We start from the raw sequence: 25,479 nt of genomic DNA, 5'->3' as shown, positions 1-25,479 counted from the left end.
AAAAGGATTAACTGTTCAGGAATTTTTTTAGTAGAAAACAGAAACTTAAGAGGAAGCGGTAAAGTTCCTCTTTGAGTTAGACCCTAGAGACTACAAGGAAAGATGTTTTGAGGTTTCATCTGAAATGAAATATGTTAAAATGTTAGGAAACTAAGAATCAAGTGGATTGAACATCAAAGTTTCAATATTCTTTTTGTTATTGTCATATCACACAAGATTGTTTGTACTTGGGGACAGGGTGTACCATAGTCAGAATGCTCTTAAGCGGTTAGTTCCAATAGTACGCACCCACCAGGCAATTCAAAAGGACCTACAGTATACTGGGATTTTTATTAGCTGATACCAGCAATCCTGCCTCCCACCAACGTTGTACAATTGCACATGGAGGCTTCGTGTGGAAAGTGTGTGTCTGAGTGGCCAGTGGAGAGGTCGGAGAACAGTCCTGGTGCCTATTAAGACCCCACAGGTTTCTCTTCTTTTCCCCCTTCCTTGTCGCTGTGCTGTAGTTATTGGTCAGCGCTGTCTTTTTATCGTGTATGAATAAGAAATATGAAGGAATATGAAGTGGCTGAGCTTCTTTCACTGGCAGAGCCGAGACTCGTGAAAGCCGAGTGACTGTTTTGTTACCAGCCAAAGTAACGTGTCCAGAATGCAATATGCTGCTTGGGGCAATGAGGTTAACTTAGTGAGGAGGCTGTGTGGTCTCCTGGAGGGATCATGATCTGCACTTGCAGGAACATGATTTATCTTTTGCTTTTTATGGTCCATTTATTCCCCCCCTCCCTTCTTCACCCCACAGCACCCTGGAGAAATCATAATTTTTCATAAAGTGGCATTTTGTCACGATGGAAATGAGAGCATTGAATCTGGAATTTTATGAATGCACTATCCCACCCAGTAGTCTAGGTATAGAAGAGGTAAAAAATGACCTTGACAATGATTCGTAGGGTTTGATCTCATACTGAGTCTGCTTTTTTGTTTCTTTTTTAAATTTCTTTTGCAGACTTTTAAAAACAGAAACAAGTTCATCCTGAGGGAAGCAAGATGAGTAGTGGCTTCTCAGGGGACAGAAGGTAGAAGTTAAACATATAGTTGTCTCTCTGGTTTCTTAGTGCTGCAAGAGATTCCTGAGGCTTGAAATTGCTAGGATAAATCGCCAGGCACTGAGTTCATGGTTACTGTAATTTAGTCCTGTCACTTGAGTACTTTAAACTCCAAATCAATGAAAGTTAATTGTGAACTGACTTATCAGTGCAGGCATGTACAAACATGCTCATTGTTATTCTACTTTAAAAGTCAATCAATTTTTGGCCAGGTGCGGTGGCTCGCTCCTGTAATCCCAGCACTTTGGGAGGCCGAGGCAGGCGGATCACCTGAGGTTAGGAGTTTGAGACCATCCTGCCCAACATGGTGAAACCACATCTCTACAAAAAATACAGAAAAATTAGCCAGCCTGGTGGCGGGTGCCTGTAATCGCACCTATTTGGTAGGCTGAGGCAGGAGAATCTCTTGAGCCCAAGAGGAGGAGGTTGCAGTGAGCCAAGATTATGCCACTGCACTCCAGCCTGGGTGACAAGAGTGAAACTCTGTCTCAAAAAAAAAAAAAAAGTCAATCGTTTTTATGCTTTCATAGTAGTTATTCTCCTCCCTCATGAAGCCCGGAATTGCAGATTGCTTCTTTCCTCCTGTAGAGAAACGCAGAAGCTGTCTGTGGTGCCGAGACCCAGGAAGTCAGTCAGGAAAACAGGCACCAGTGCCACCAGGGAACACAAACAGAGTCCGTGTCTGTGGCTTGATTCAGCTGGCACCCAGAAACTAACTTCCTGTGTAGGCTCCTTTGTGAGCAAAATCTGGGTTTCAGATCTTAATTCTGTTGTGGCTTTGGGAGTCCAGTGCGCGCTCTAGGGTCACACCGAGACGGGGCTGACTCAGAAGAAGGATCCCTCCTATTGAGTCATCACCCCACTTCCTGTGGGTCCAGAGTTTTCTTTAGAGGCTTCTCATTCAAGTGGTCCCTGGCCTTAGCCTGAAAGGTCTGGGAAATGCAGAAAGGTGAGAATTGAACATTTTCTGGTCATATTTGCTTCTACATTTCATACCTGCAGAAAGGCATTATTTCATCTCATGAACAGTTTATGTCAAGGAGAAATAGAAAGCTGTGGTGGAAAAAACTCAGAGCTTTCTGTTATGACACTTATTGATTGACTGATTAAGACAGAGTCTCACTATGTCTCCCAGGTTGGAGTGCAGTGGCACGATCACGGCTCGCTGCAGCAACTTCCTGGGCTCAAGTCATCCTCCCTCCTGAGACTTTCAAGTAGCTGGGATTACAGCACACATGAGCACGCCCAGCTAATTTTTGTATTTTTAGTAGAGACAGGGTTTCGCCATGTTGGCCAGGCTGGTCTTGAACTCCTGGGCTCAAGTGATCCACCTGCCTCAGCCTCCCAAAGTGCTGGGATTACAGGTGTGAGCAACTGCACCTGGCCTCTCTTTTTAAACTTTGTTGTTTGAAAAGATAACTTCAGAATGTAAGTGATGAGAATGAGTAGGAAATTTTTTAATTACCCAGAAGCCAAAAGACATCCCCAAATCATTGGGTGTTTTGGAAGGTACAGCTTTATCTTCTGTTTATAAAGTCTTAAGACTTGATGGCTTTTGGTCAAAGATCACTATAAGATTTACAAACTCTATACTCAATAGTGTAAAAAAAATATGCACATGTAGAAAAAAATGCTAGAAGAAAATATGCTCATCTATTCACAGTGGATAGTTATTGCTGAGTGGTATGAATATGGCTGATTATTCCTTCCTTTGTATACTTTTCTGTGTTTAATGCAATGGGCATATATAAGTTTATTAAAAAAACAGTTTTTAAAAAAATTTATAAAACTTTATTGGAAGTGCAAGGTAGCACTGATTTCAGAGCATGGAAAAAGTTACTCTTTGCAAAACAATTTCGTAAATGGCCAGCAATATCATTTTGGTGCCTAAAATTATTAACTCCAATTTTTAAAAGGAGCTAATAAAGAAAGAAAGACTAAAAGTTATATACATGTCTAATTTACCTTTTTTCCTGAAATTGATCTTAAATGAATGGATTCAAGTAACCCCCCACCCCGACCCCTCACCAAAGAACATCTGCTGCAAAGGGCAAAATAAAAGATCATGTTTAAGGTTATCCAGTTCTAGAACTCTGTAACTCAGACCTCCTTGACTTGAATCCAGTGACGTCAAGTTGGGATTGTAGCCCTGTGATATTTACACATCTCCTCAAATCACTCCCCTTGCATTTGCCACTTTGCTGACATATAGACTTACTACAGGGGGACACAGTATCTGCCTTTCAGAGATTTATAATCTAAGACAGGTGTCATTAGTGCAGGTGCTTGTAAAATGATGCATACAAACATTGTGTTTTAATAGGTTTACTGTTCTCACAGCAGTTCAGGTTAAGGATTGGTACCTAGGGAGACATGCTCAAGAAGTATCAGAATTCTTAAGCCCTCACAAACTCACTGTGCTGACTCCACAACACTGTAAGGAATATCATGGCAGGGTGGGTGCCGTGGCTCATGCCTATAATCCCAGCACTTTGGGAGGCCAAGGCGGGCAGATCATCTGAGCTCAGGAGTTCGAGACCAGCCTGGCCAACATGATGAAACCCCTTCTCTACCAAAAATGCCAAAATTAGCCAGGCATGGTGGCGTGTGCCTATAGTCCCAGCTACTCGAGAGGCGAAGGTGGGAGGATCACTTGAGCCCAGGAGGTGGAGGTTTCAATGAGCTGAGATCATACCACTGCACTCCAGCCTGGGAGACAGAGCGAGGCCCTACCTCAGAAAAAAAAAAAAAAAAGAAATATCATGGTAGACCACACAGGACAATCTGTAACTATAACTGATTAGCTAGGACTCTTTGTGGCAGTTGGTTTAATGCTTGGTCAGGAAGAAAGACACACAAGAAATATTTTATCATGTGAGATTAAAACTTTAAAAATGAGTTTAAAAATTAGAACTATATTTTCTGAATTTTTGACAACCACTACTGTTCAGAATGTGGATAATTCATTTTATACCTAAAGTGAAGTGGGCTTTCTGAAGCGGAGATTCTCCAGGCCAGACACTGCATGCTGTGTTTCTCCTTTGTGACTGCATAGGCATCAGTTCAGGGATTCATTGTGTCTTTCCCAGCATCTCCTTTTTATATTTACAAGAGGTCACAAGAGGACAGTTAAAACTGATGACGCCTAAGGACTGATCACACGTAATAGAAGAGCCGCCGCAGCCGGTTCCCATTAGAACGGCCTCCAAGAAAAACACACACAGGAACTCGCCTGCTCTTCTCCTGATGGTCCACAGTCACCCCTGCCCTTCGAGCAGGAGGAGTGTGACCTCCTACCACAGCCACAGACACAGCCACTCCCCTGACCACCTAGAAAAAGGGTTTGTAGTGTGAATGGGGATAAAATAGCAAACACTCATCAGAGACTGCCTTGCAGGGAGGGTTCTGTTGGACTCCAAGATAATTATTAAGTGGCAATTATTGAAATTGTGGTCAACATTCCATTTAAAGCATTAAAGTCTCTTGTTTTAGCCCTGACTAAGCAGTAGGCTTCTATGGATTGGGTATTTTTTTTTCACCCACCCAAATGTGTTTTATGTTGAGATGTTTCGAGTTTTTTGGGGGGTTGGGGGTGGTGCAGGTTGTGAGGGGCAAGAGGTGCTGCATAGGAGATAATTCTCTTTAACTGATTAATGTTTTCACTTTATTCAACAGCTATTGAATTAGGCAGTCTGTACCTTTAGTGTTTTCCAGAACAAATGTGTTGAAGTGGCAGAAGGGTGGAAGAATTGAAAATTATTCTTGCACAGTTGCACCTGAGTTGTATATTGCTCCACGTCTCCTTATGTGTACAAGTTTTATACAGTTATCTTTCTTCCCATCTCAATTGTGAATAAGTCAGAAGTTCCCTGTTAATGTTATATGTATCGCCCCAAAACACCTCCTTCAGTGCTAAGCAGAGTAGTTAGAAGCACAGACTTCGAAGCACAGTTGAAATAGCCTTTTGAGTGACACCTGGTGAGGCCAGGAGTCCGGCTTTATCGAGGCAGCAGCAGTGCGTGCTCTCCAGTGTGAGAGTGGTCATACCCTCGAGTGGCAAGGGAAGGTGAATGTCTCTGCAGTGGGTTGGAACCATCTACAGGGCCGTTAGGCATCCAGCTTTAATAACATTGTGTCAGGTAATCAGTGTGAGCGACTGTCTAACAGGGAAAGAAATGTATGGATTGAGTCTGTGGACAACAACAAGGTAACTAAGAAAAATAAGGCAAGTTTCATATAAAAAAGATACCTTAGAATAAACAACTAAAGCAAGTGTATTAGTCAGGGTTCTCTTAGAGGGACAGAACGGATAGGAGATATAATATATATTATGTGTATGTGTATATATATATCTGTGTGTATATATCCTATAAGATATATATGTATATATACGTATAGATATGTATATATACGTATACATATATATATACACGTATATATACATATATATCTTATAGGATATATATACACACATACACACACACACACATATATATAAGGGAGTTTATTAAGTATTAACTTACACGATCACAAAGTTCTACAATAGGCCATCTGCAAGCTGAGGAGCAAGGAGAGCCAGTCTGAGTCCCAAAACTGAAGAACTTGGAGTCTGATGTTCGAGGGCAGGAAGCATCCAGCCCGGGAGAAAGATGTAGGCTGGGAGGCTAGGCCAGTCTCTCCTTTTCATATTTTTCTGCCTGCTTTATATTTGCTGGCAGGTGATTAGATTGTGCCCACCAGAGTAAGGGTGGGTCTGCCTTCCCCAGGCCACTGAGTCAAATGTTCATCTCTTTCAGCAACACCCTCACAGACACACCAAAAATCAGTACTTTGTATCCTTCAATCCAATTAAGTTGACACTCAGTATTAACCACCACAGCAAGAAAAGGTAGAGTCAAACCTTGGTCGTCTCCAGCTACCTCAAGCTGCCATACAAATACATTGAGAATCACGTTGTTGGAGGACCTTAGAGGCCATCAGACTCACACAGGGCGTCCCAGTGATTACTCTAATATCCCAAAGCCAGTTGTGCCAGAGAAAGAACCAAATCCTATGCCTGGGGATTCCCCATCCAGTCTCACTCTGTTTGAAATGCCAGTGAGCGCTGATAGAGTCTTTATTTCTCTGTTCAAAACACATAGAAAGTATCCATTTCCTCAACTCTAGTTGTAAACCTAGCAAGAGTATACCTTAATTAGAGAAGTCAGCAGGGGTTTCGCAACATTTTATTCTATTTTCAACCTCTGTGAGACTCCAGCAACAGTTTTCAGTCCATCACTGACAATCACATTATTTTTACAGAAGAAACAAAGGAAGCATAAAGTAGACACAGACTCTCCCAGCCTATTACCTGCCAGTCAGTCATAGACTTTGACGCATTCATTCATTCTGCCATTCAACACTACTTATTTGGGGCCTAGAATTGTTCTGGGTGCAGGGAGCACAAAGGAAAGAGGATGCCTAAATACCTGGAACTTTCAATTGTCAACTGACGGACACAAGTGAGCCATTATGGTGTGGTGGGAGGGCTGCTCTGATGGCGGAGGCGCAGAGCTGGGGACATACATTGCAGACCAGGTTTCAGATGGGCACTCAATGTGTGACCTGGGGTGAGTAATTAAATTCTCTCTGCCTCCATTCCTTTATCTCTGTAGAAAAGCAGAACTAGCCAGGCACGGCGGCTCACATCTATAATCCCAGCACTTTGGGAGGCTGAAGCGGGTGGATTACCTGAGGTCAGAAGTGCAAGACCAGCCTGGCCAACATGGTGAAACCCCATCTCTACTAAAAATACAAAAATTAGCCAGGCATGGTGGTACGCACTTGTAATCCCAGCTACTCGGGAGGCTGAGGCAGGAGAATCACTTGAACCCGGGAGGTGGAGGTTGCGGTGAGCAGATACCGCGCCATTGCACTCCAGCCTTGGCAACAAGAGTGAAACTCCGTCTAAAAAAGCCAACCTGGGGGGAGAGAACTAATAGAATCTGCTATGTAAGGTGATCACAGGACCAAATGATAAAGCTCTTCCCACATTCCTTGCCAATAACACATGATAGTTATGGTTGCTGTTGTTGGTTTTAGACATGTAGAATGAGAGACGTCATGAGAGGAGCTCAGGAAAGAGCACTTGGCTGGAGAGGGGCTAGATCTGCATATCGCCAAGATCATGGAGTAAACTGAGACCTTGATTTTGCTAAGATCAAGGGAGTATAGAAGAAGAAGAAGTGTAAAATATAAAAATGTAAGGCGAAAGAGGAAAATAAAAATTAAGAAAGAGATAGCAGCCAGGCATGGTGGCTTATGCCTGTAATCCCAGTACTTTGGGAGGCTGAGGCAGGTGGATCACTTGAGATCAGGAGTTTGAGACCAGCCTGGCCAAGATGGTGAAACCCCATGTCTACCAAAAACACAAAAATTAGTTGGGCATGGTGGTGCGTGCCTGTAGTCCCAGCTACTCAGGAGGCTGAGGCACAAGAATTGCTTGAACCCAGGAGGTGGAGGTTGTAGTGAGCTGAGATCGTGCCACTGCACTCTAGCCCGGGCAACAGAGCAACACTTTTTCTCAAAAAATAAATAAACAAATAAAAATAAAATAAAAAAGAGATAGAGACTAAAGACCTTTAGAGAAGTCTGTGGCCTTCAGCCCATATCTAAGGAAACAGATTTGCAGGAGGGGCTTTCAAACTTTTCCACCACCTGACACAGTAATAGTTCTTTCATTGCAGCCCAGTATACACCCACCAACATTTAAACAACTAAAATATGCTTACATGCTGGATATGACCTATCACACTGATTTCATGACCCACCATGGATAGCAATTCACGGTATGGAAGATGCCAAGCTAGAGGATTACAGTATTTATCAGACATCACTCTGCAAGTTGGTTCCAGAGCCAACAAGTTGGTTAATTTAACATCCCTGCTTGAAGATGGGTGAGAGTCATGCTCCCATTCAACAAGTCTTTATTGGGCACCTACTCTGTGCCAAGTAATTCAGTAAGCCATGATTGGATCATGATGGGCAGCTTACATGCTATAGGAGAAGGAATGGGGGTGGGGAGCTAACCCAGCCCAGGGATCAGAGAAAGGCTTCAGAGGAGCTGACATTGAGACGAGGGATGCATAGGAGCAGCCAGGGGGAGGCAGGCGGGAGGGAGGGAGAATGGGATGGCTGAGGGAGAGGGAAGAATCTGTAGCCTTCAAGGAGACACCCTGTGTCCAGAATCTAGAATGGAGAAGAAGAGGAGGTGAGGGACCAGACCATGGAGGGCTTCAAAAGAAAAACTAAGGAGACTGGGATTTGGCCAAGGGATGATGGGAAGCTGTGGAGGAGAGACAGGGTCAGAGCCACATCTTCAGAGATCCCTCCAGCTGTGAAGCAAAATGGACTTGAGGGGACAACGATAAGGTCAAGAGAGATCAAGTAGTAATAGGGATTCAGCAAACTCCATGAGAAGTAATACTGGTCTGCACTAGGCGGTGGGTCTGGGAAGTGATAGATGGATATAATTGATATATAGGAGACAGAATCAACTGGACAAGGTGATTGATTGAAAATAGAGGAATAGGGGAGAGAGAATCGTCAGAGATAATGCCAAGTCTCGGTGAGAAGAGCCATTAAGAAATAGAGCATTGAAGGAGCAGCCTTGTGGAGTGTCAGGGACTAAATGATGAGTTCATTTCTGAACACACTGAGATTGAGGCACCTGCCAGCCACCCAACGAGCGCTAGCTGGTGGGCAGTTGACTTTGCCTATTTCAGGCTAAGGAGAGAAGTGTCAGGTAGGAACACTGACCTGGTGTTGGCACTGTGGACAGGAAGAAAGGAATTGAAACTGTAGGAGTAGATGAGAGATCTCCGGAGGAAATGGCGGCCAGCAGTGCACAGTAGGAAATGCGTCCTGTCCTGCAGCCCAGTCTACAGACATGTTAGTGCACACACACTCCTACAACAGACGTTTCCCCACTGCATGCATGATGGCATTTTTCTATTCTGTTTATAAAAATTGTTGGTTGTAATGTTCTAAATTGTTTTCATGACACACTAATGTCTTAGAGAATGTGTAGAATGAGAAGACAGGTGAAAGTCAAGAGCTGAGCTTTCAAGGACTGACACAGACGTTCCGTTTTCTTGTTTTCATGTTGGATCCACTTACCCACACCCCGCTTCATGTCACAGTAGAGGTGATGTCATGGCAGCATTTCTCAAAATGTCCCATGGAGGATTTTGTAACATGAACCTCAAAAGCAAGGTTCTATAGGAAAAAAACATTTGTTAAGTTCTGTAATGCCACCATCCCTTTGGAGATTTTTAGCATACATTGACAAAGTCTTTGAGACATTCTATAGCTAAAAAAAAACCAAGAGTTTAATTTTGTTTATTCTAAAGTTATTTCAACATAAAGAGTTTTTTATACACAGCACCTATTAACATCTGGAAGAAATAGTGTTCCTTAGAGTATACTTTCAGTAACATAGCATTAGCTTGTCCATTTCCAAACCTAGACTGTTTTAGAATGAGTGTTGGTAATCATCAGGGTAGGCACTGGGAAAGGATTGGAAGCAGTGGGATTTGTTTTTAGGGAGGTCATGGGGAATTTAAGGACTTATAGATCAAGAAGGCATCTCATAGGGTTCTATATAAAGATAAGAGACAACTAAAACAATCAGGTAAGAAACCTTTTAATCCAATAATTCTGTTAAATCTTCCAAGATATGTACATCAAATTATATAGGCATCCCTTGGAGCTATTGTGGCTTTGGTTCCAGACCACCACAATGAAGCAAATTCCGCATGAAAGCAAGTGACACACATTTTTTGGTTTTCCAATGCATATAAAAGTTATGTTTGGGCTGGGTGTGGTGGCTCACACCTATAGCCTACCACTTTGGGAGGCTGAGGCAGGAGGATTGTTTGAGCCCAGGAGTTTGAGATCAGCCTGGGCATCATGCCAAGACCTCATCTTTACAAAAAATAAAATAACTAGCCGGGTGTTGTGGTAGCATGTCTGTGGTCCCAGCTACCTGAGGCTGAGGTGGGAGGATTGCTTGAGCCCAGGAGGCCAAGGCTGTAGTGAGCCATGTTCACATCACTGTACTCCAGCCTGGGCAAAGGAGTAAGACCCTGTCTCAAAAAGAAAAAAGAAATGTTATATTTGCTCTATACTATAGTCAATTAAGTGTGCAATATATTATGACTTTAAAAACAGTGTATATACCTTAATTAAAAGATACTCCATTGCTAAAAAATGCTAACGATCATCTGAGCGTTCAAAGAGTTGTAATCATCTTTCGGGCACAGGATCTGGCTTCCGTATGGATGGCTGCTGACTGATCAGGGTGGTGGTTCCTGAAGGTTGGGCAGGTTGTAGCAATTTCTTAAAATAAGACGGGAATGAAGTTTGCCACATCAGTTGACTCTTCCTTTCATGAAAGATTTTTCTGTAGCATGAGATGCTGTTTGATAGCATTTTACTCACAGTAGAACTTCTTTCAAAATTGAAATCAATCCTCTCAAATTCTGCTTTTGCTTTATCCGCTAAGCTTATGTAATATTGTAAGTCGTTTGTTGTCACTTCAACAATGTTCACAGCATCTTCACCAGGTATAGATTTCATCTCAAACACTTTCTGTGCTCATCCATAAGAAGCAGCTCCTCATCTATTGAAGTTTGATCATGAGATTACAGCAATTCAGTCCTGTCTTCAGGCTCCACTTCTAACTCTAGTTCTCTTGCTATTTCTACCACATCTGCGGTTACCTTCCCCACTAAAGTCTTGAACCCCTCAAAGTCATCCATGAGGGTTGAAATCAACTTCTTCCAAACGACTGTTAATGTGGATAGTTTTACCTCCTCCCATGAATCAGGAATGTTCTTAATGGCATCTAGAATGGTGACTTCTTTCCAGAAGGTTTTCACTATCCTTTGCCCAGATCCATCAGCAGAATCACTGTCTATGGCAGCTCTAGCCTTATGAAATATATTTCTTAAATAATAAGACTTGAAAGTAGAAATTACTCCTTGATCCATGGACTGCAGAATGGATGTTGTGTCAGCAGTCACTGAAACAACATAAATCTCCTTGTACCTCTCCATCAGAGCTCTTGGGTGACCAGGTGCATTGTCAATGAGCAGTAATATTTGAAAGAAATCTTTTTTCTGAGCAGTAGGTCTCAGTAGTGGGCTTAAAATATTTTCGGTAAGCCATGCTGTGTACAGATGTGCTGTCACCCAGGCTTTGTTGTAACACAGACAGAGTAGACTCAGCATAATTCTTAAGGGCCTGAGGACTTTCTGAATGGTGAGCATTGGTGTCAGCTTAAGGTCGCCAGCTGCATTAGCCCCTAACAAGAGAATCAGCCTGTCCTTTGCAACTTTGAAGCCAGACATTGACCTCTCTTTTCTAGCTGTGAAAGTCCTAGATGGTGCCTTCTTCCAATAAAAGGCTGTTTTGTCTGCCTTGAAAATCTGTTGTGTAATGTAGCCACCTTCATTAGTGATCTTAGGTAGATCTTCTGGATAAGTTGCTGCAGCTTCTACATAAGCACTTGCTGCTTTACCTTGTACTTTTATATTTTGGAGACAGATTCTTTCCTCAAACCCCATGAACCAACCTCTGTTAGCTTCCAGCTTTTCTTCTACAACTTCCTTACCTCTCCCAGCATTCATGGAATTCAAGAGTGAGAGCCTTGTTCTGGATTAGGCTTTCGCTTAAAGGAATGTTGTGGGTGGTTTGATCTTCTTTCCAGACCACTCAAACTTTCTCCGTATCAGCAATAAGGCTGTTGCACTTTCTTATTATTCTCGTATCCACTCAAGTAACATTTTTAAATTTCCTTTAAGAACTTTCCCTCTACATGCACAACTTGGCTAACTGATAGAGGGAGCCTAGCTTTCTCGGCCTAACTCAGCTTGTGGCAAGCCTTCCTCACTAAGCAATGCTATTGATTTACCATGAGAGAGGTGTGACTGTTCCTTTCACTTGAACAGTTAGAGGCCATTGTAGGGTTATTAACTGGCCCAATTTCAGTATTGTTTTGTTTCAGGTAACAGGGAGGCCTGGAGGCGAGGGAGAAGGGAAAGGCCAGTGGGTAGAGCAGTCAGGACATACGCATTTTTTAAGTTTGCCATCTAATATGGGTGCAGTTTGTGGTGTCCCAAAACAATTAAAATAGTCACATTAAAGATCACCTATCACACATCACCATACCAGATATAATAATAAGGAAAAAGTTTGAAATATTGCGAGTTACCAAAATGTGACACAAAGAGACAGAGAGTAAGCATGTGCTTTTGGAAAAATGGTGCCAATAGACTTGCTTGACACAGGGTTGCCACAAACCTTCAATTTGTTTAAAAAAAAAAAAAAAAGAGGCCGCGCGCACAGAGTGAGCACGTGCAGTCTCCCTGCCCCTCCCACAACGCTCGACCCCAGGATTCCCCCGGCTCGCCTGCCCACCATGGCCAACAAGGAAGCAGCCTTCGACGACACAGTGGAAGAAGGAGTGATCAACGAGGAATACAAAATATGGAAAAAGAACACCCCTTTTCTTTATGATTTGGTGATGACTCATGCTCTGGAGTGGCCCAGCCTAACTGCCCAGTGGCTTCCAGATGTAACCAGACCAGAAGGAAAAGATTTCAGCATTCATCGACTTGTCCTGGGGACACACACATCGGATGAACAAAACCATCTTGTTATAGCCAGTGTGCAACTCCCTAATGATGATGCTGAGTTTGATGCATCACACTACGACAGTGAGAAAGGAGAATTTGGAGGTTTTGGTTCAGTTAGTGGAAAAATTGAAATAGAAATCAAGATCAACCATGAAGGAGAAGTAAACAGGGTCCGTTATATGCCCCAGAACCCTTGTATCATCGCTACAAAGACTCCTTCCAGTGATGTTCTTGTCTTTGACTATACAAAACATCCTTCTAAACCAGATCCTTCTGGAGAATGCAACCCAGACTTGCGTCTCCGTGGACATCAGAAGGAAGGCTATGGGCTTTCTTGGAACCTAAATCTCAGTGGGCACTTACTTAGTGCTTCAGATGACCACGGGACATCAGTGCCGTTCCAAAGGAGGGAAAAGTGGTAGATGCGAAGACCATCTTTACAGGGCATACGGCAGTAGTAGAAGATGTTTCCTGGCATCTACTCCATGAGTCTCTGTTTGTGTCAGTTGCTGATGATCAGAAACTTATGATTTGGGATACTCGTTCAAACAATACTTCCAAACCAAGCCACTCAGTTGACGCTCACACTGCTGAAGTGAACTGCCTTTCTTTCAATCCTTATAGTGAGTTCATTCTCGCCACAGGATCAGCTGACAAGACTGTTGCCTTGTGGGATCTGAGGAATCTGAAACTTAAGTTGCATTCCTTTGAGTCACATAAGGATGAAATAGTCCAGGTTCAGTGGTCACCTCACAATGAGACTATTTTAGCTTCCAGTGGTACTGATCGCAGACTGAATGTCTGGGATTTAAGCAAAATTGGAGAGGAACAATCCCCAGAAAATGCAGAAGATGGGCCACCAGAGTTGTTGTTTATTCATGGTGGTCACACTGTCAAGATATCTGATTTCTCCTGGAATCCCAGTGAACCTTGGGTGATTTGTTCTGTATCAGAAGACAATATCATGCAAGTGTGGCAAATGGCAGAGAACATTTACAATGATGAAGACCCTGAAGGAAGTATGGATTCAGAAGGACAAGGGTCCTAGATATGTCTTTACTTCTTGTGATTTTAGACTCCGCTTTTTTCTTCTCAACCCTGAGAGTGATTTAACACTGGTTTTGAGACAGACTTTATTCAGCCATCCCTCTATATAATAGGTACCACCGATAATGCTATTGGCCCAAACAGTGGGTGTTTTCTAAATATTAATGGGGGGGCTTGATTCAAAAAAGCTACAGACTTACGTTGAAATTTTCTTCAGGAATTTTCTAGTAACCCAGGTCTAAAGTAGCTACAGAAAGGGGAATATTATGTGTGATTATTTTTCTTCTTATGCTATATCCCCAAGTTTTTCAGACTCATTTAAGTAAAGGCTAGAGTGAGTAAGGAATAGAGCCAAATGAGGTAGGTGTCTGAGCTCTGAAGTATAAATACTGAAAGATGTTATTTTATTCAGGAAATAGGGGAGATTCAAGTCATATAGATTCCTACTCGAAAATCTTGACACCTGACTTTCCAGGATGCACATTTTCATACATAGACCAGTTTCCTCTTGGTTTCTTCAGTTAAGTCAAATCAACACGTTCCTCTTTCCCCATATATTCATATATTTTTGCTCGTTAGTATATTTCTTGAGAGGTTTTCGTGCTGTTTATTTCCTGTCTGTGAAATGGTGTTTTTTTTTGTTGGTGTTTTTGTTTTTTTTTTTTAACTTGGGACCACCAAGTTGTAAAGATGTATGTTTTTACCTGACAGTTATACCACAGGTAGACTGTCAAGTTGAGAAGAATGAATCAGTAACTTGTGTTTGTTTTAAAAATTAAATTAATCCTTGATAAGAGTTGCTTTTTTTTTAGGAGTTAGTCCTTGACCACTAGTTTGATGCCATCTCCATTTTGGGCTGTTTCACCAGCAGGCCTGTTACTCTCCATGACTAACTGTGTAAGTGCTTAAAATGGAATAAATTGCTTTTCTACATAAAAAAAAACACACACACACATTTGCAATGCACAGGAAAGTGAAGCTCAATAAAACAAGGTCTGAATATGCCTGTACCCAAAAGGCACAGATACAAATTTCTTTGTAAAAATGTCACATCAAAAAGAATTTTTTCAGCTAAGATCTACTCCGACAATTGGGAAGGAAAATATGTTCAAAATAATTTTAACTGTCAAAGGCTCCAAATAGGACACTAGTAAAGGTGTCACGTTGCAAAAGGAATAATTAACCAGCCTCACGGTCTCAGAGCTTATCTTAGGATATTTGCTTTTATATATGTTGGGCTATAATCTGTTTTTTTTTTTTTTTTCGAGACACAGTCTCACTCTGTCACCCAGGTTGGAGTGCAGTGGTGTATTCTTGGCTCACTGCAACTTCCACCTCCCAGGTTCACCTGATCCTTGTGCCTCAGCCTCCTGAGTAGCTGGGATTACAGACATGTGCCACCACGCCGACTAATTGTTTTGTGTTTTTAATAGAGACTAAAAATGGGGTTTCACCATGTTGGCCAGGCTGGTCTCAAGCTCCTGGTCTCAAGTGATCCACCTGCCTCCGCCTCCCAAAGTGCCGGGATTACAGGCGTGAGCCACCGCACCCAGCTTTTAATCTGCTTTTGCAGCATCCTTTATATAGTTCTCATTTGAAAAGGGTGAAGGTTTGCTGAAGGAGTCCAGAATTTTTTCTTCTTGGTTTTTTACATCCTATCCATCAATTACACATGATTTGGGGATTATTTTAACTTAAGATGAGTTTAAGAACCACAACGTATTATTATAGGGATCTCTCTAGTTCAGAATAAAAGCTGCATCTATTTTTTTTCCAAATGCAGAAAATGTTCACTGTTCAAGTAATAAACACCATTGTTTAGTAGGTCACAATTGGATTTTACCACCATTGTTGAAGATAAATTTTTTCCACTCTCTTTTTGCTGACTACCTTTTCATGGCTGGTGGTAATGGCTCCAAGTCAGCAACTAGATTTTGCTTTGCCATTAGCATGCCACCAAGAAAATGGAAAATGTTTCTGGGCACACACGTGAAGGATCAGCTTCCGAAAAGAGCAGCTGCCTGCAGTGATGTGTGATGAGTGAGATGCTGTGGGTGGATGCACGTTGGGCCAGACTTGCATCCAGGCATTTTTCTGTCACTCAGACAAGTAGTGCCAGGCACATATTGTTTCTGTGTACCACCTCCTACTTCCATTATCTCAGAACAGACACAGTACAGCAAAGGAAAACACAAGACCATGCCTTCCAAAGCACCAACGGAATTCAATTTTCATTGCCTCACCTTGCGTGGAGGCAAATGCCGTATATATTTCTTCGAAGGGCAATGCAGCACTCAGTGCAACCCTAACATCATTCCAGGAAACAAAACAACTAGTCAATTCCACATGTTGGTTTACTAATCTCAAGACCCCATCTGTTCAGGAGCAAGCTTCTTATATGACTTGCAGCAAGCTCTCTCATCTGCTTCTGAAGTTTGTCACCTCTATGGGAAAAATAATTGAACAGTACTGGAAGAAATGATCTGCCTTTGGGAGTCAGCTTTTCACCACAGCACATTTCCAAATTAGAGCAGTTAGTAAACCTGGGGACATTTATCTTAAGACTGTGATCCAACAGTAAGCAAAAGGATTTTCTGTGGTAGTACAACTATTAGATAATTAGGATACGAAAGAAGAAAGGAGAGGGAGAGAAGAGGCATTCAATGGAACATCCCCAGAGCCCCTTACACATGCTCCCTGTGCTCCCCGAGCTGTCTTTAGCCCACGTTCATGGCCAGGGCCCCTCTCTGCACTTCACCTGCCTCCTTTCTGTGGTCCCCACTATAGCTACATCATGGATTCACGGTCAGTGCTGGGCACACAGGAAGCTGCAGGGTATAGTTCCAGCATGAGAAATTCAGCTTTTTCCAGGTCTCCTCTGTGGCTAAAATAAATGTCCTTTGAAGATAGGCTCTGCTGCTCTAGAGTAGGCTGGCTTTCCCAGTACACTTCCCAACAATGCCTTATTGCCCAAAGCTGTTAGGACTTCCTGGAGAATAAAGCCATGCAGTTAGTCGCATTGACTCTGTCTGCATCCTACGAGGTTTGGTTCTCACCAGTGTAAAGAGATCTTAGTGATATTTCTGTTTGTCCCAACAGAAGTTCACCATCAGATAAGTGTTGGCTTAGCAAACACATTTGCTTTGCAGGCCAGAATGGATCAGTGGATAGCATTACTTCTTCTACTTAGAGAAAAACATTTTTCTCCCAGTGGGCGGTCGCCCCATTCATTGTTTAACAGTCAGCCACACAGAAATGCAGTGATAGCAAATGATGAGGGAGAGGATTTACTGCCCAACGAGAGAGCAAACAGGGCAGGGAAATGCTCCTGCCAGGGCCTTGCTTACTGCCCCCGCAAGGCCACACAGCTGGCTGGGCCGTTAGGTGTCACTTGCAAACTTCCAGGACAAACTCACTTGGGATTGGGTTTCTCCAGGGCAAGAGGAGCTGCAGCAGTGAAGGCGAGAACAGCACCATTGAGATTTGCAGCCACCATTCCTGCAAGACTCGCGGCCTGGCTGCTTGCCCTTTGCCTGTTTATCCTGCCTCTTCACCCTGGTGCATCTCACGTTACTCAGCCTCTTCCCACTTACCTTGCTGTTTCGCCAGAGAACCGGCCACCGGGTGTCCGGTGGTCTCACTGCCTCTGATCCCCTGCAGTCCTCACACACTGCCAGTTTCACATGGGCGTAGCTCCTGGGAATTGGAGAAATACCCAAGAGCTACTAGGCAAAGCTACCATGGCTGAGGGACATTTAGGGGTTAGGTCTTTGGCTATGACTGAGTGGCAGAGGTGAGTCCTCGCTGGGTCTTCAGCAACGGAGAGTGTCTCCGTGGGCCTCTTTCCAGCCCCAGAACCCTTAGATGTCAGGGTCAAAGCAGACCAAGTCCAAGGCAGCCTGGCTCTGCTGACGCATCCCTCCCTCCTTAAACTTTGGTAAGAGTGCCCACCTCTCTTTTATTTTAGGCTTTGTTGTAACTGTTGTTTTATTTATATATATTATATATAAATAAATTATATATATAATATATATAAATAAATTATATATAATATATAAATAAATTATATATATAAATAAATTTTATATATATATATGTTGGAGTTTCTCTCTTGTTGCCCAGGCTGGAGTGTGGTGGCATAATCTTGGCTCACTGCAACCTGCAACTCCTAGGTTCAAGCGATTCTCCTGCCTCAGCCTCCCGAGTAGCTGGGATTACAGGTGTCTGCCACCACATCTGGCTAATTTTTTGTATTTTTAGTAGAGGCAGGGTTTTACCATGTTGGCCAGGCTGGTCTCGAACTCCTGAACTCAGGTGATCCACCTGTCTCAGCCTCCCAAAGTGCTAGGATTACAGGCGTGAGCCACTGTGCCCAGCCCTGTTTTATTTTTATTTCACGTAACTTCAAGGATGAGTAGTCAGTTCTGGGTAGTGTTTTTTAGCTGTGTTCACCAGCACCCAGCTGCCTCCTCAGCTAGAAACCCCCAAATCGTTCTTTCCTTTCATCAGTGTTCATCAGCCTAGATAGAGCGGTGAAGGAGGTCCATTCCTCACTGTGAGGGAGATTCACCTGGGGAGGAGGGCCACTGGCAGCAGATAAGAAACAGATCTTAGTTCTCACATCCAAATAAATGTTGGCTTTCACCCTCCTGTCCCATCATCACCAGTCTGGGTCCCAGACCAAGCACCCCTTCCCTGCCACTCTGGCAAGAGTTGGTTTCCTGACTCTGTTTTTTGCCACTCTAGTCCACTAGGCACATTCTTCCCAGGTTGTTCTTCATAAATCCTCCACTCACAAGCTTGCAGCCTTTCCTATCGGAATCATATCCAATCTAAATTCCCCTGCCTAGTATAATGGGAGTCGACTCTAGACACCTGACCTAATTTCTCTCCACTCCATGCACGCTTCCTTGAGCCAGCCTCTGTTCCTCTCTGAGCCCAGAGCAGGCTGAGCTCTGGCACTCCCTGTACCCCCTCAGAGCCCTCCACCCTCATCCCAAGGGATTCAGGACCCTCACCATCTTCAGCACAGGCAGCTTGCTCTTGCTGATTGAATCAGTACCACCATTTTTGTCCTGTGCCTGTTCCATATTCTCATCATGACCTCCTTGAAGGCAGGGACCAACTTTTAAACCTCTTGTGTGTGGTCCATGGTTCTTGCCTAGTAGAGTACGAGGCATATAACAGGTACTGAACAAATCCTTCTTAGCCAAGCAATTGCTGGATGAGCCCCTTCAAGTTGCACCTGTGTGGCAGAGGTTTGCTGGAGTAGAAGGTAAAAGTTGGGAGGGCTCTCCAGGGAGAGGCTGGGGTAGACTTTTGACTTCATGAGCTATCACTGGAAGCTGTTTTTGAAAATGCAAAACTAGCATTCTTTGCACACACTGGGCGCTTTCCTTCCAAAGCTGTCAAATTCAATGAGGATAAATATTGAGTAGTAAGTGGGCTTGATTTTGCTTAGCTTTTGACTAGGCAAAAGTCAAAAGCTGACTTTGGGGTGGCTGATTTATTCAAAACCAATTTTTATGCATTTTTTTTTACAACAAGGGAACCATTCGTATAAAAAGAAAACGAAGCTAAGAAAAGGCTTATTATAGCCATAGGAGCTTGGGTAGGCAGCAGACAGACTTGGTATAGAAGGTGCTTTTGAAACTACTTCATTGAGTCTAGATCTTTGCATTTTTTATGGAAATCACCAAGCAACTATCACAGTTCTTCATTTTGCTCTTCCTCACCTCCCTGCTGAATGAGGAGTCATGACATGTCAGGCAGTTTGGGTCAGCATGGCCACCTCTTTCAGACTGAGCTCATGCACCCACCCCAGAGTTAAGGTTCTTCACATCCCTCTCCAGGCACCCGAAGGGGCCTAAGATAACACAGCTAGTAGGGGGAAACTCAGATATCAACCTAATGGTCCACGTGATTTCCAGCTTACGTGGCTGGATTTAGAGGCCAAAGTCCCAATGTTGCCACTAATAGGTTTATGGCCTTGGGTAAATCGTTTTTTCCCTATGTGTCTCAATCATCTTGTCCTTCACAAGAGCTAAGACTCTCTACCTTGCTAGGTTTTTCAGTAGGATTAATGAAGTGAGAGAACTCATAAGAAAATGCCCAGCACAGGCCCTAATGCACACAGGAGGGTGTGTGAAAAGAGCTGGATCTTGGCCGGGTGTAGTGGCTCACACGTGTGATTCTAGTGCTTTGGGAGGCCAAGGCAGGTGGATCTCTTGAGATAAGGAGTTCAAGACCAGCCTGGCCAACATGGCAAAACCCTGTCTCTACTAAAAATACAAAAAATTAACTGGGCATGGTGACGATCGCCTATAGTCCGCCCTACTCAGGGTGGCTGAGACAAGAGAATTGCTCGAACCCTGGAAGCGAAGGTTGCAGTGAGCCGAGATCACACCACTGCACTCCAGCCTGGGTGACAGAGTGAGACTCAGGGATGAATATGAAAAATAATTTTAGCTTTCCACGGAGCAGTTTCTTTAAAATTATATTTTACAAAAAGAAAGAAAAAGAAAAGAACCAGTGAATAAGTGACTTGAGTCTCACTCCAGATATATTTTAATGTTCTCTCCCTTTTCAAAATTTACAGCCAATGTCAACAAATACTTAGTTTGTCTAATCTTTTTGTGGTTTGCATGGAAGGTAGATTGAGTGTTTTTCAAAGTTGGGACTTCCTGTTTTTCCCTGATCTGTGTTTTTCTCTTTTAATTCTTCATTTTTTACATCAGCCAAGAACACATTCATATGGGACTAGTCTTAAGTTCCAAGTGTGTTTGAGGGGTTTAAAAATTAGGTGATATAGTAGTTTATGTCATGTTTTATCTGTTTAGTGTACTTTTATCTTCATATGGAAGTAAGTAATTATGGAGAAACATTTTTGTTCTGTACTTTTAGAATGATGTGAGGAGGGAGGTGGAGTAGAAATCTTAATGCATTTTAACTTGTGAAGAAGCATCATATTCTATATTGGGGAATTGGAAGATATTATAAGACTTACTTTAAAGCAGACTAAACTGTATTGTCGGAGCTGTTAATTTTACACTAAATGAAAATGTGAGCCGGGCCTGGTGGCTCACGCCTGTAATTGCAGCACTTTGGGAGGCCGAGGCGGGTAGATTGCTTGAGCCCAGGAGTTCGAGACCAGCCTGGACAACACAGTGAAACCCAATCTCTACTAAAAATACAAAATTAGCCAGGCATGGTGACACGCAACTATAATCCCAACTACTGGGGAGACTGAGGCTGGAGAATCACTTGAGCCCGGAAATCGAGGTTGCAGTGAGCCGAGATCGCACCGCTGCACTCCAGCCAGGCAACAGAGTGAGATCCTGTCTCAAAAGAGAGAGAAAGAGAGGGAGAGAGAAAATGTGTACTGCTCACAGTCCAAAATTATCATTGTTTTATTCTTAAAGTACAATTTTAAAAATCTGCACTTTGCCATCTTGAAAGTTAATCAGTAATTTTAGGAGATTCCCTTTTACTTTCAGTAAAATAGAAAGAAATATTTACTGTGGTTTATTCCTTAGTGTTAAAGAGAGGTTACCAAGCCAAACACTGAATACTTTAGAAAATTTCTAGATAGACACAGCTTAGACGTAGAGCTTTGTTTTTTGTTTGTTTGTTTGTTTGTTTGTTTTTATCACCACCATTCTGGAAGTACAACATGAATTTAGGATAGTTGAATGGGACCTAAATGTGATGCAAGGATGTTAAATTCGCTTTTAAAAAATGCATTTAACTCGTGGGGAAGCTCAAAAGTCAGACTTTGTAAAACAATTCTAACATTGAGTTTGGAACCATTCTTACGTTCTTATATAAATACTATGGTATATATGCTAACTGAGTTGTTGTTGTTGTTTTTGTTGTTGTTGTTGTTGGAGACAGGGTTTCATTCCCGTCGCCCAGGCTGGAGTGCAATGGCGCAATCTCGGCTCATTGTAACCTCTGCCTCCAAGGTGCAAGCGATTCTCCTGCCTCAGCCTCCCGAGTAGCTGGGACTACAGGCGTGTACCACCATGCCTGGCTAATTTTTGTATTTTTGTAGAGATGGGATTTCACTATGTTGGCCAGGCTGGTCTCAAACTCCTGGGCTCAGGTGATCCACCCGCCTCGGCCTCCCAAAGTGCTGGGATTACAGGCGTGAGCCACTGCGCCTGGCCCAAATAAGTTTAGATGTAGTTATGTCCAAAGAATCCAACTGGCACTAAGGCATGTGAAGCACCTTCCCCCCGCGGCCCCCCCTTTTTGCATAGCTGCTCAGAGAGCATTCCGCATACCTTCATTCTAAAGTTCCCTTTCCACTCATTTTGGTCAGTTAGTATTATTAACCTGTGTCACTTGCGTAGCTATCCCCCTGTGTTTCTGTCTTAGCCTGTTACAGTGACAGTCCTTCTCTGTGTATTTCTCTCTGCCTTTCTACAGCCTTCTCCACCACTTTTTCCATCTTCAGCTCCTGACTTCATCCTCCTTCTTGTCATACGAAAGTGCCTAATCCTTACGGCAATTAATTAGTCACTAACGATCAGATACAAGCCCCTAATTCTAAGGCTTTGAGGGATGTAAAGAAATGTTCAGATATACTTAGTGTGTGTGTCATATCTGCCTGACACCATGCTCTTTCATGAACAATGTACATGATGTGATGGCCATAAAAAGTTAACAGGTTGGCCACCACGTCATGCACATTCATCAACCAAGAGATGGTGCCAGGCAGATACACCACAATCATGAAGTATATGTGAATACATGAAGTAGTTCTTTGAGTAAATACATGACAGTGATAATCCCTGGGACAGGAGCAATCATGTGGCTTAGGCGGGTTAAGGAGGTTTCCTGAGGGAGGAAGGAATTGACCTTATTCTCAGTGGATGGGCAGAAGACAAGAGGAAGCCATTCTGCTGGCATTTCGTCGGGGTGAAGACAGCACAGTTAGGAAATCCAGAGGTTGGCCTTGATAACTTAGAGTTCTAACAAGGGCAGCACTGACAGTCCTGATAAGCTTTTAGGGCTCCAAGAACCCTTCTTGGACCCAGCAGACTGGACTCAATGCCTTCATGCTCTAATCAGACTGTTAGAATCGTTTTACCTATTTGTAAACCAATCATGATTAAGGTGCTGAAGTCCAAAAAAGGGAAGTAGGTCATGAAGGGCTTAAACCAGCACTAACAGGAAAGTGAGTCCAACAGGGAGAAGATTCCTCTTTTCTCATGGCCGAAGGTGTGGGTTTGGGAGCCTCACGGCTGTCTTATGACCAGCACATAACTCCTACTATGTAGCCTTGTGTTTCAAACTATCGGAATTCACAGTGTTTTTCAAGTGAGATGAGCAGGGAGGCTTCTGCTTATGATGCCATCACAGGTGATTACTCAAAGCACACCAGTGACCTGTCAACCTTTGCTTTACTGGGTGCTTCCTTGGCTTTGCACCCTAGAAAATTAGGCATTTCATTTATTTTGTCTGCCTTGATAAAGTTGCTTTCATTTTTTTCATTTTAAATTAATAAAAGTAGCATCTGCTCTGCTCTTTATCATAAGTAAAATGATACAGAAGTGTATCAAGTTAATAATTGTCCCATTCCTGCCCCTTTTAATCCCACTTCTTAAAAAATAACCAGGATCAACAGCTTGGTGTATGTCAGTCTCTAGCTGTCTCTCTGCTCATACAAATATACTCACACATTTTTTAGGGTCTTTTTTTTTATGTTTTTAACAGAATGAGAATATTCTATATTGTTTGACCTGCAACTTACTTCTACTTAACACTGTTTCTTGGGCCTTTTTCTTTTTTTTTCTTTTTTTTTTGAGACGGAGTCTCGCTCTGTCACCCAGGCTGGAGTGCAGTGGCGCAATCTCGGCTCACTGCAAGCTCTGTCTCCCGGGTTCACGCCATTCTCCTGCCTCAGCCTCTCCGAGTAGCTGGGACTACAGGCGCCCGCCACCACGCCCGGCTAATTTTTTTGTATTTTTAGTAGAGACGGGGTTTCACTGTGGTCTCGATCTCCTGACCTCGTGATCCGCCCGCCTCGGCCTCCCAAAGTGCTGGGATTACAAGCGTGAGCCACCGCGCCCGGCCTCTTTTTTTGAGATGGAGTCTTGCTCTGTTGCCCAGGCTGGAGTGCAATGGCACTATCTTGGCTCACTGCAACCTCCAACTCCCAGGTTCAAGCAATTCTCCTGCCTCAGCTTCCCAAGTAGCTGGGATTACGGGCACGCGCCACCATGCCAGGCTAATTTTTGTATTTTTAGTAGAGACAGGGTTTCACCATGTTGGTTAGGCTGGTCTTAAACTCCTGACCTCAGGTGATCCACCCGCCTCAGCCTTCCAAAGTGCTGGAACTACAGGCGTGAGCCACTGCACCTGGCCTGTTTCTTGGGCCTCTTTCTACTTCAGTACATTGACTTTCACTTCATGTTTGGTGGGTGACCTTCTGCCCTCTGGATGAACCATAATTATTTAACCTTTCCTATGTTGGTGGACACATGGATTATTATCAGCTGTGTGTCATGACAAAGAACACCTTCATGAACGTCTATTTGTACACTTCATTGTGTACTGGGGCTTTTGTTTAGATGGATTTCTGAAGGGGGATTACTGGGTCAAGGAGTTGTCACACTTTTAATTGTAATATCTCTTGATATATTCCTTTTCCACACAATTATAGCAGTTTACACACCCACCAATACTATCTGACATTTCCCATTACTCCTTGTCTTTGCTAGCGCTAGGTTTTAGCAGTTATTTTAATTTTTAAAATTTGACAACAATCTTGTTTCAGTTTTTCCTTCTCTGACTTTGGCTGAGGCAGAGCATCTTTTCATGTGTCTGTGCCCTATGAGCATTGCTTCTTCTGGGAGCCGGCTTCTCTGTAGTTACTTTAATATCTGCTAAGGCAAGTGCCCCTCACTAGTCTCCTCTATCACATTTCTCTTGGTTTTTCTCCTATGTGGAGTTAAAACTCATTTTGCCCAGGTCCAAATAAAAATGCAAATCACTAGAATTCTGACTGGAACGCCATCAGATTTACCAATGAGTTCAGAAAGAGCTCTGACATATTTATGACATTACGTCTTCTCATCAAGGAACGTAGTTTGCCTCTCCGTTTATTCAGGTCTCATTTTATGAGCTTTAATAAAATGCTGTGGTTTTCTTTATTTAGGAACTACTATTTTAATTTATTTCCAGGAAGTTTATAGTTTTGTCTCTTTTATACTGGGAGTGACACAGTTTATGAGTCTGATATCAGTCTAATAAGACCCAAGAATGTGCCATCAAAGACAAAGAAAATAGACTTTGTTTTTTTACTTTTTCTCCTTGATACAGAATACTTTTTTTTTTTTTTTGAGATGGAGTCTCACTTTCTCACCCAGGCTGGAGTGCAGTGGTGTGATCTCGGCTCACTGCAACCTGTGCCTCCTTGGTTCAAGCCATTCTCCTGCCTCAGCCTCCCAAGTAGCTGGGATTACAGGCACTTGCCACCATGCCTGGCTAATTTTTTTTATTTTTAGTAGAGATGGGGTTTCACCATCTTGGTCTCAAACTCCTGACCTCGTAATCCACCCACCTCAGCCTCCCAAAGTGTTGGGATTACAGGCATGAGGCACCGTGCCCTGCCAATACAGATTACTTTTAAATAATAAACATAT

The 25,479-nt window shown here is 43.1% G+C and overlaps 2 protein-coding genes across 2 annotated transcripts in view; both read left to right on the top strand.

Moving 5' to 3' along the window:
* Window positions 1-25,479, top strand: part of ANKH (ANKH inorganic pyrophosphate transport regulator) — a 172,382-nt gene that overhangs the window by 59,894 nt on the left and 87,009 nt on the right. The window lies entirely within an intron of this gene.
* LOC116456934 (histone-binding protein RBBP4-like) lies at window positions 12,406-13,946 on the top strand. The gene is given in 2 exon segments (XM_058430166.1): window positions 12,406-13,162; window positions 13,165-13,946. Coding segments are annotated over 2 exon segments (1,422 nt in total). The 3' UTR covers window positions 13,830-13,946.

The sequence above is a fragment of the Hylobates moloch genome, unplaced genomic scaffold, assembly GCF_009828535.3.
Source record: "Hylobates moloch isolate HMO894 unplaced genomic scaffold, HMol_V3 SCAFFOLD_17, whole genome shotgun sequence".
Lineage (NCBI taxonomy): Eukaryota > Metazoa > Chordata > Mammalia > Primates > Hylobatidae > Hylobates > Hylobates moloch.
This window is presented reverse-complemented; position numbering and strand designations above follow the sequence as displayed.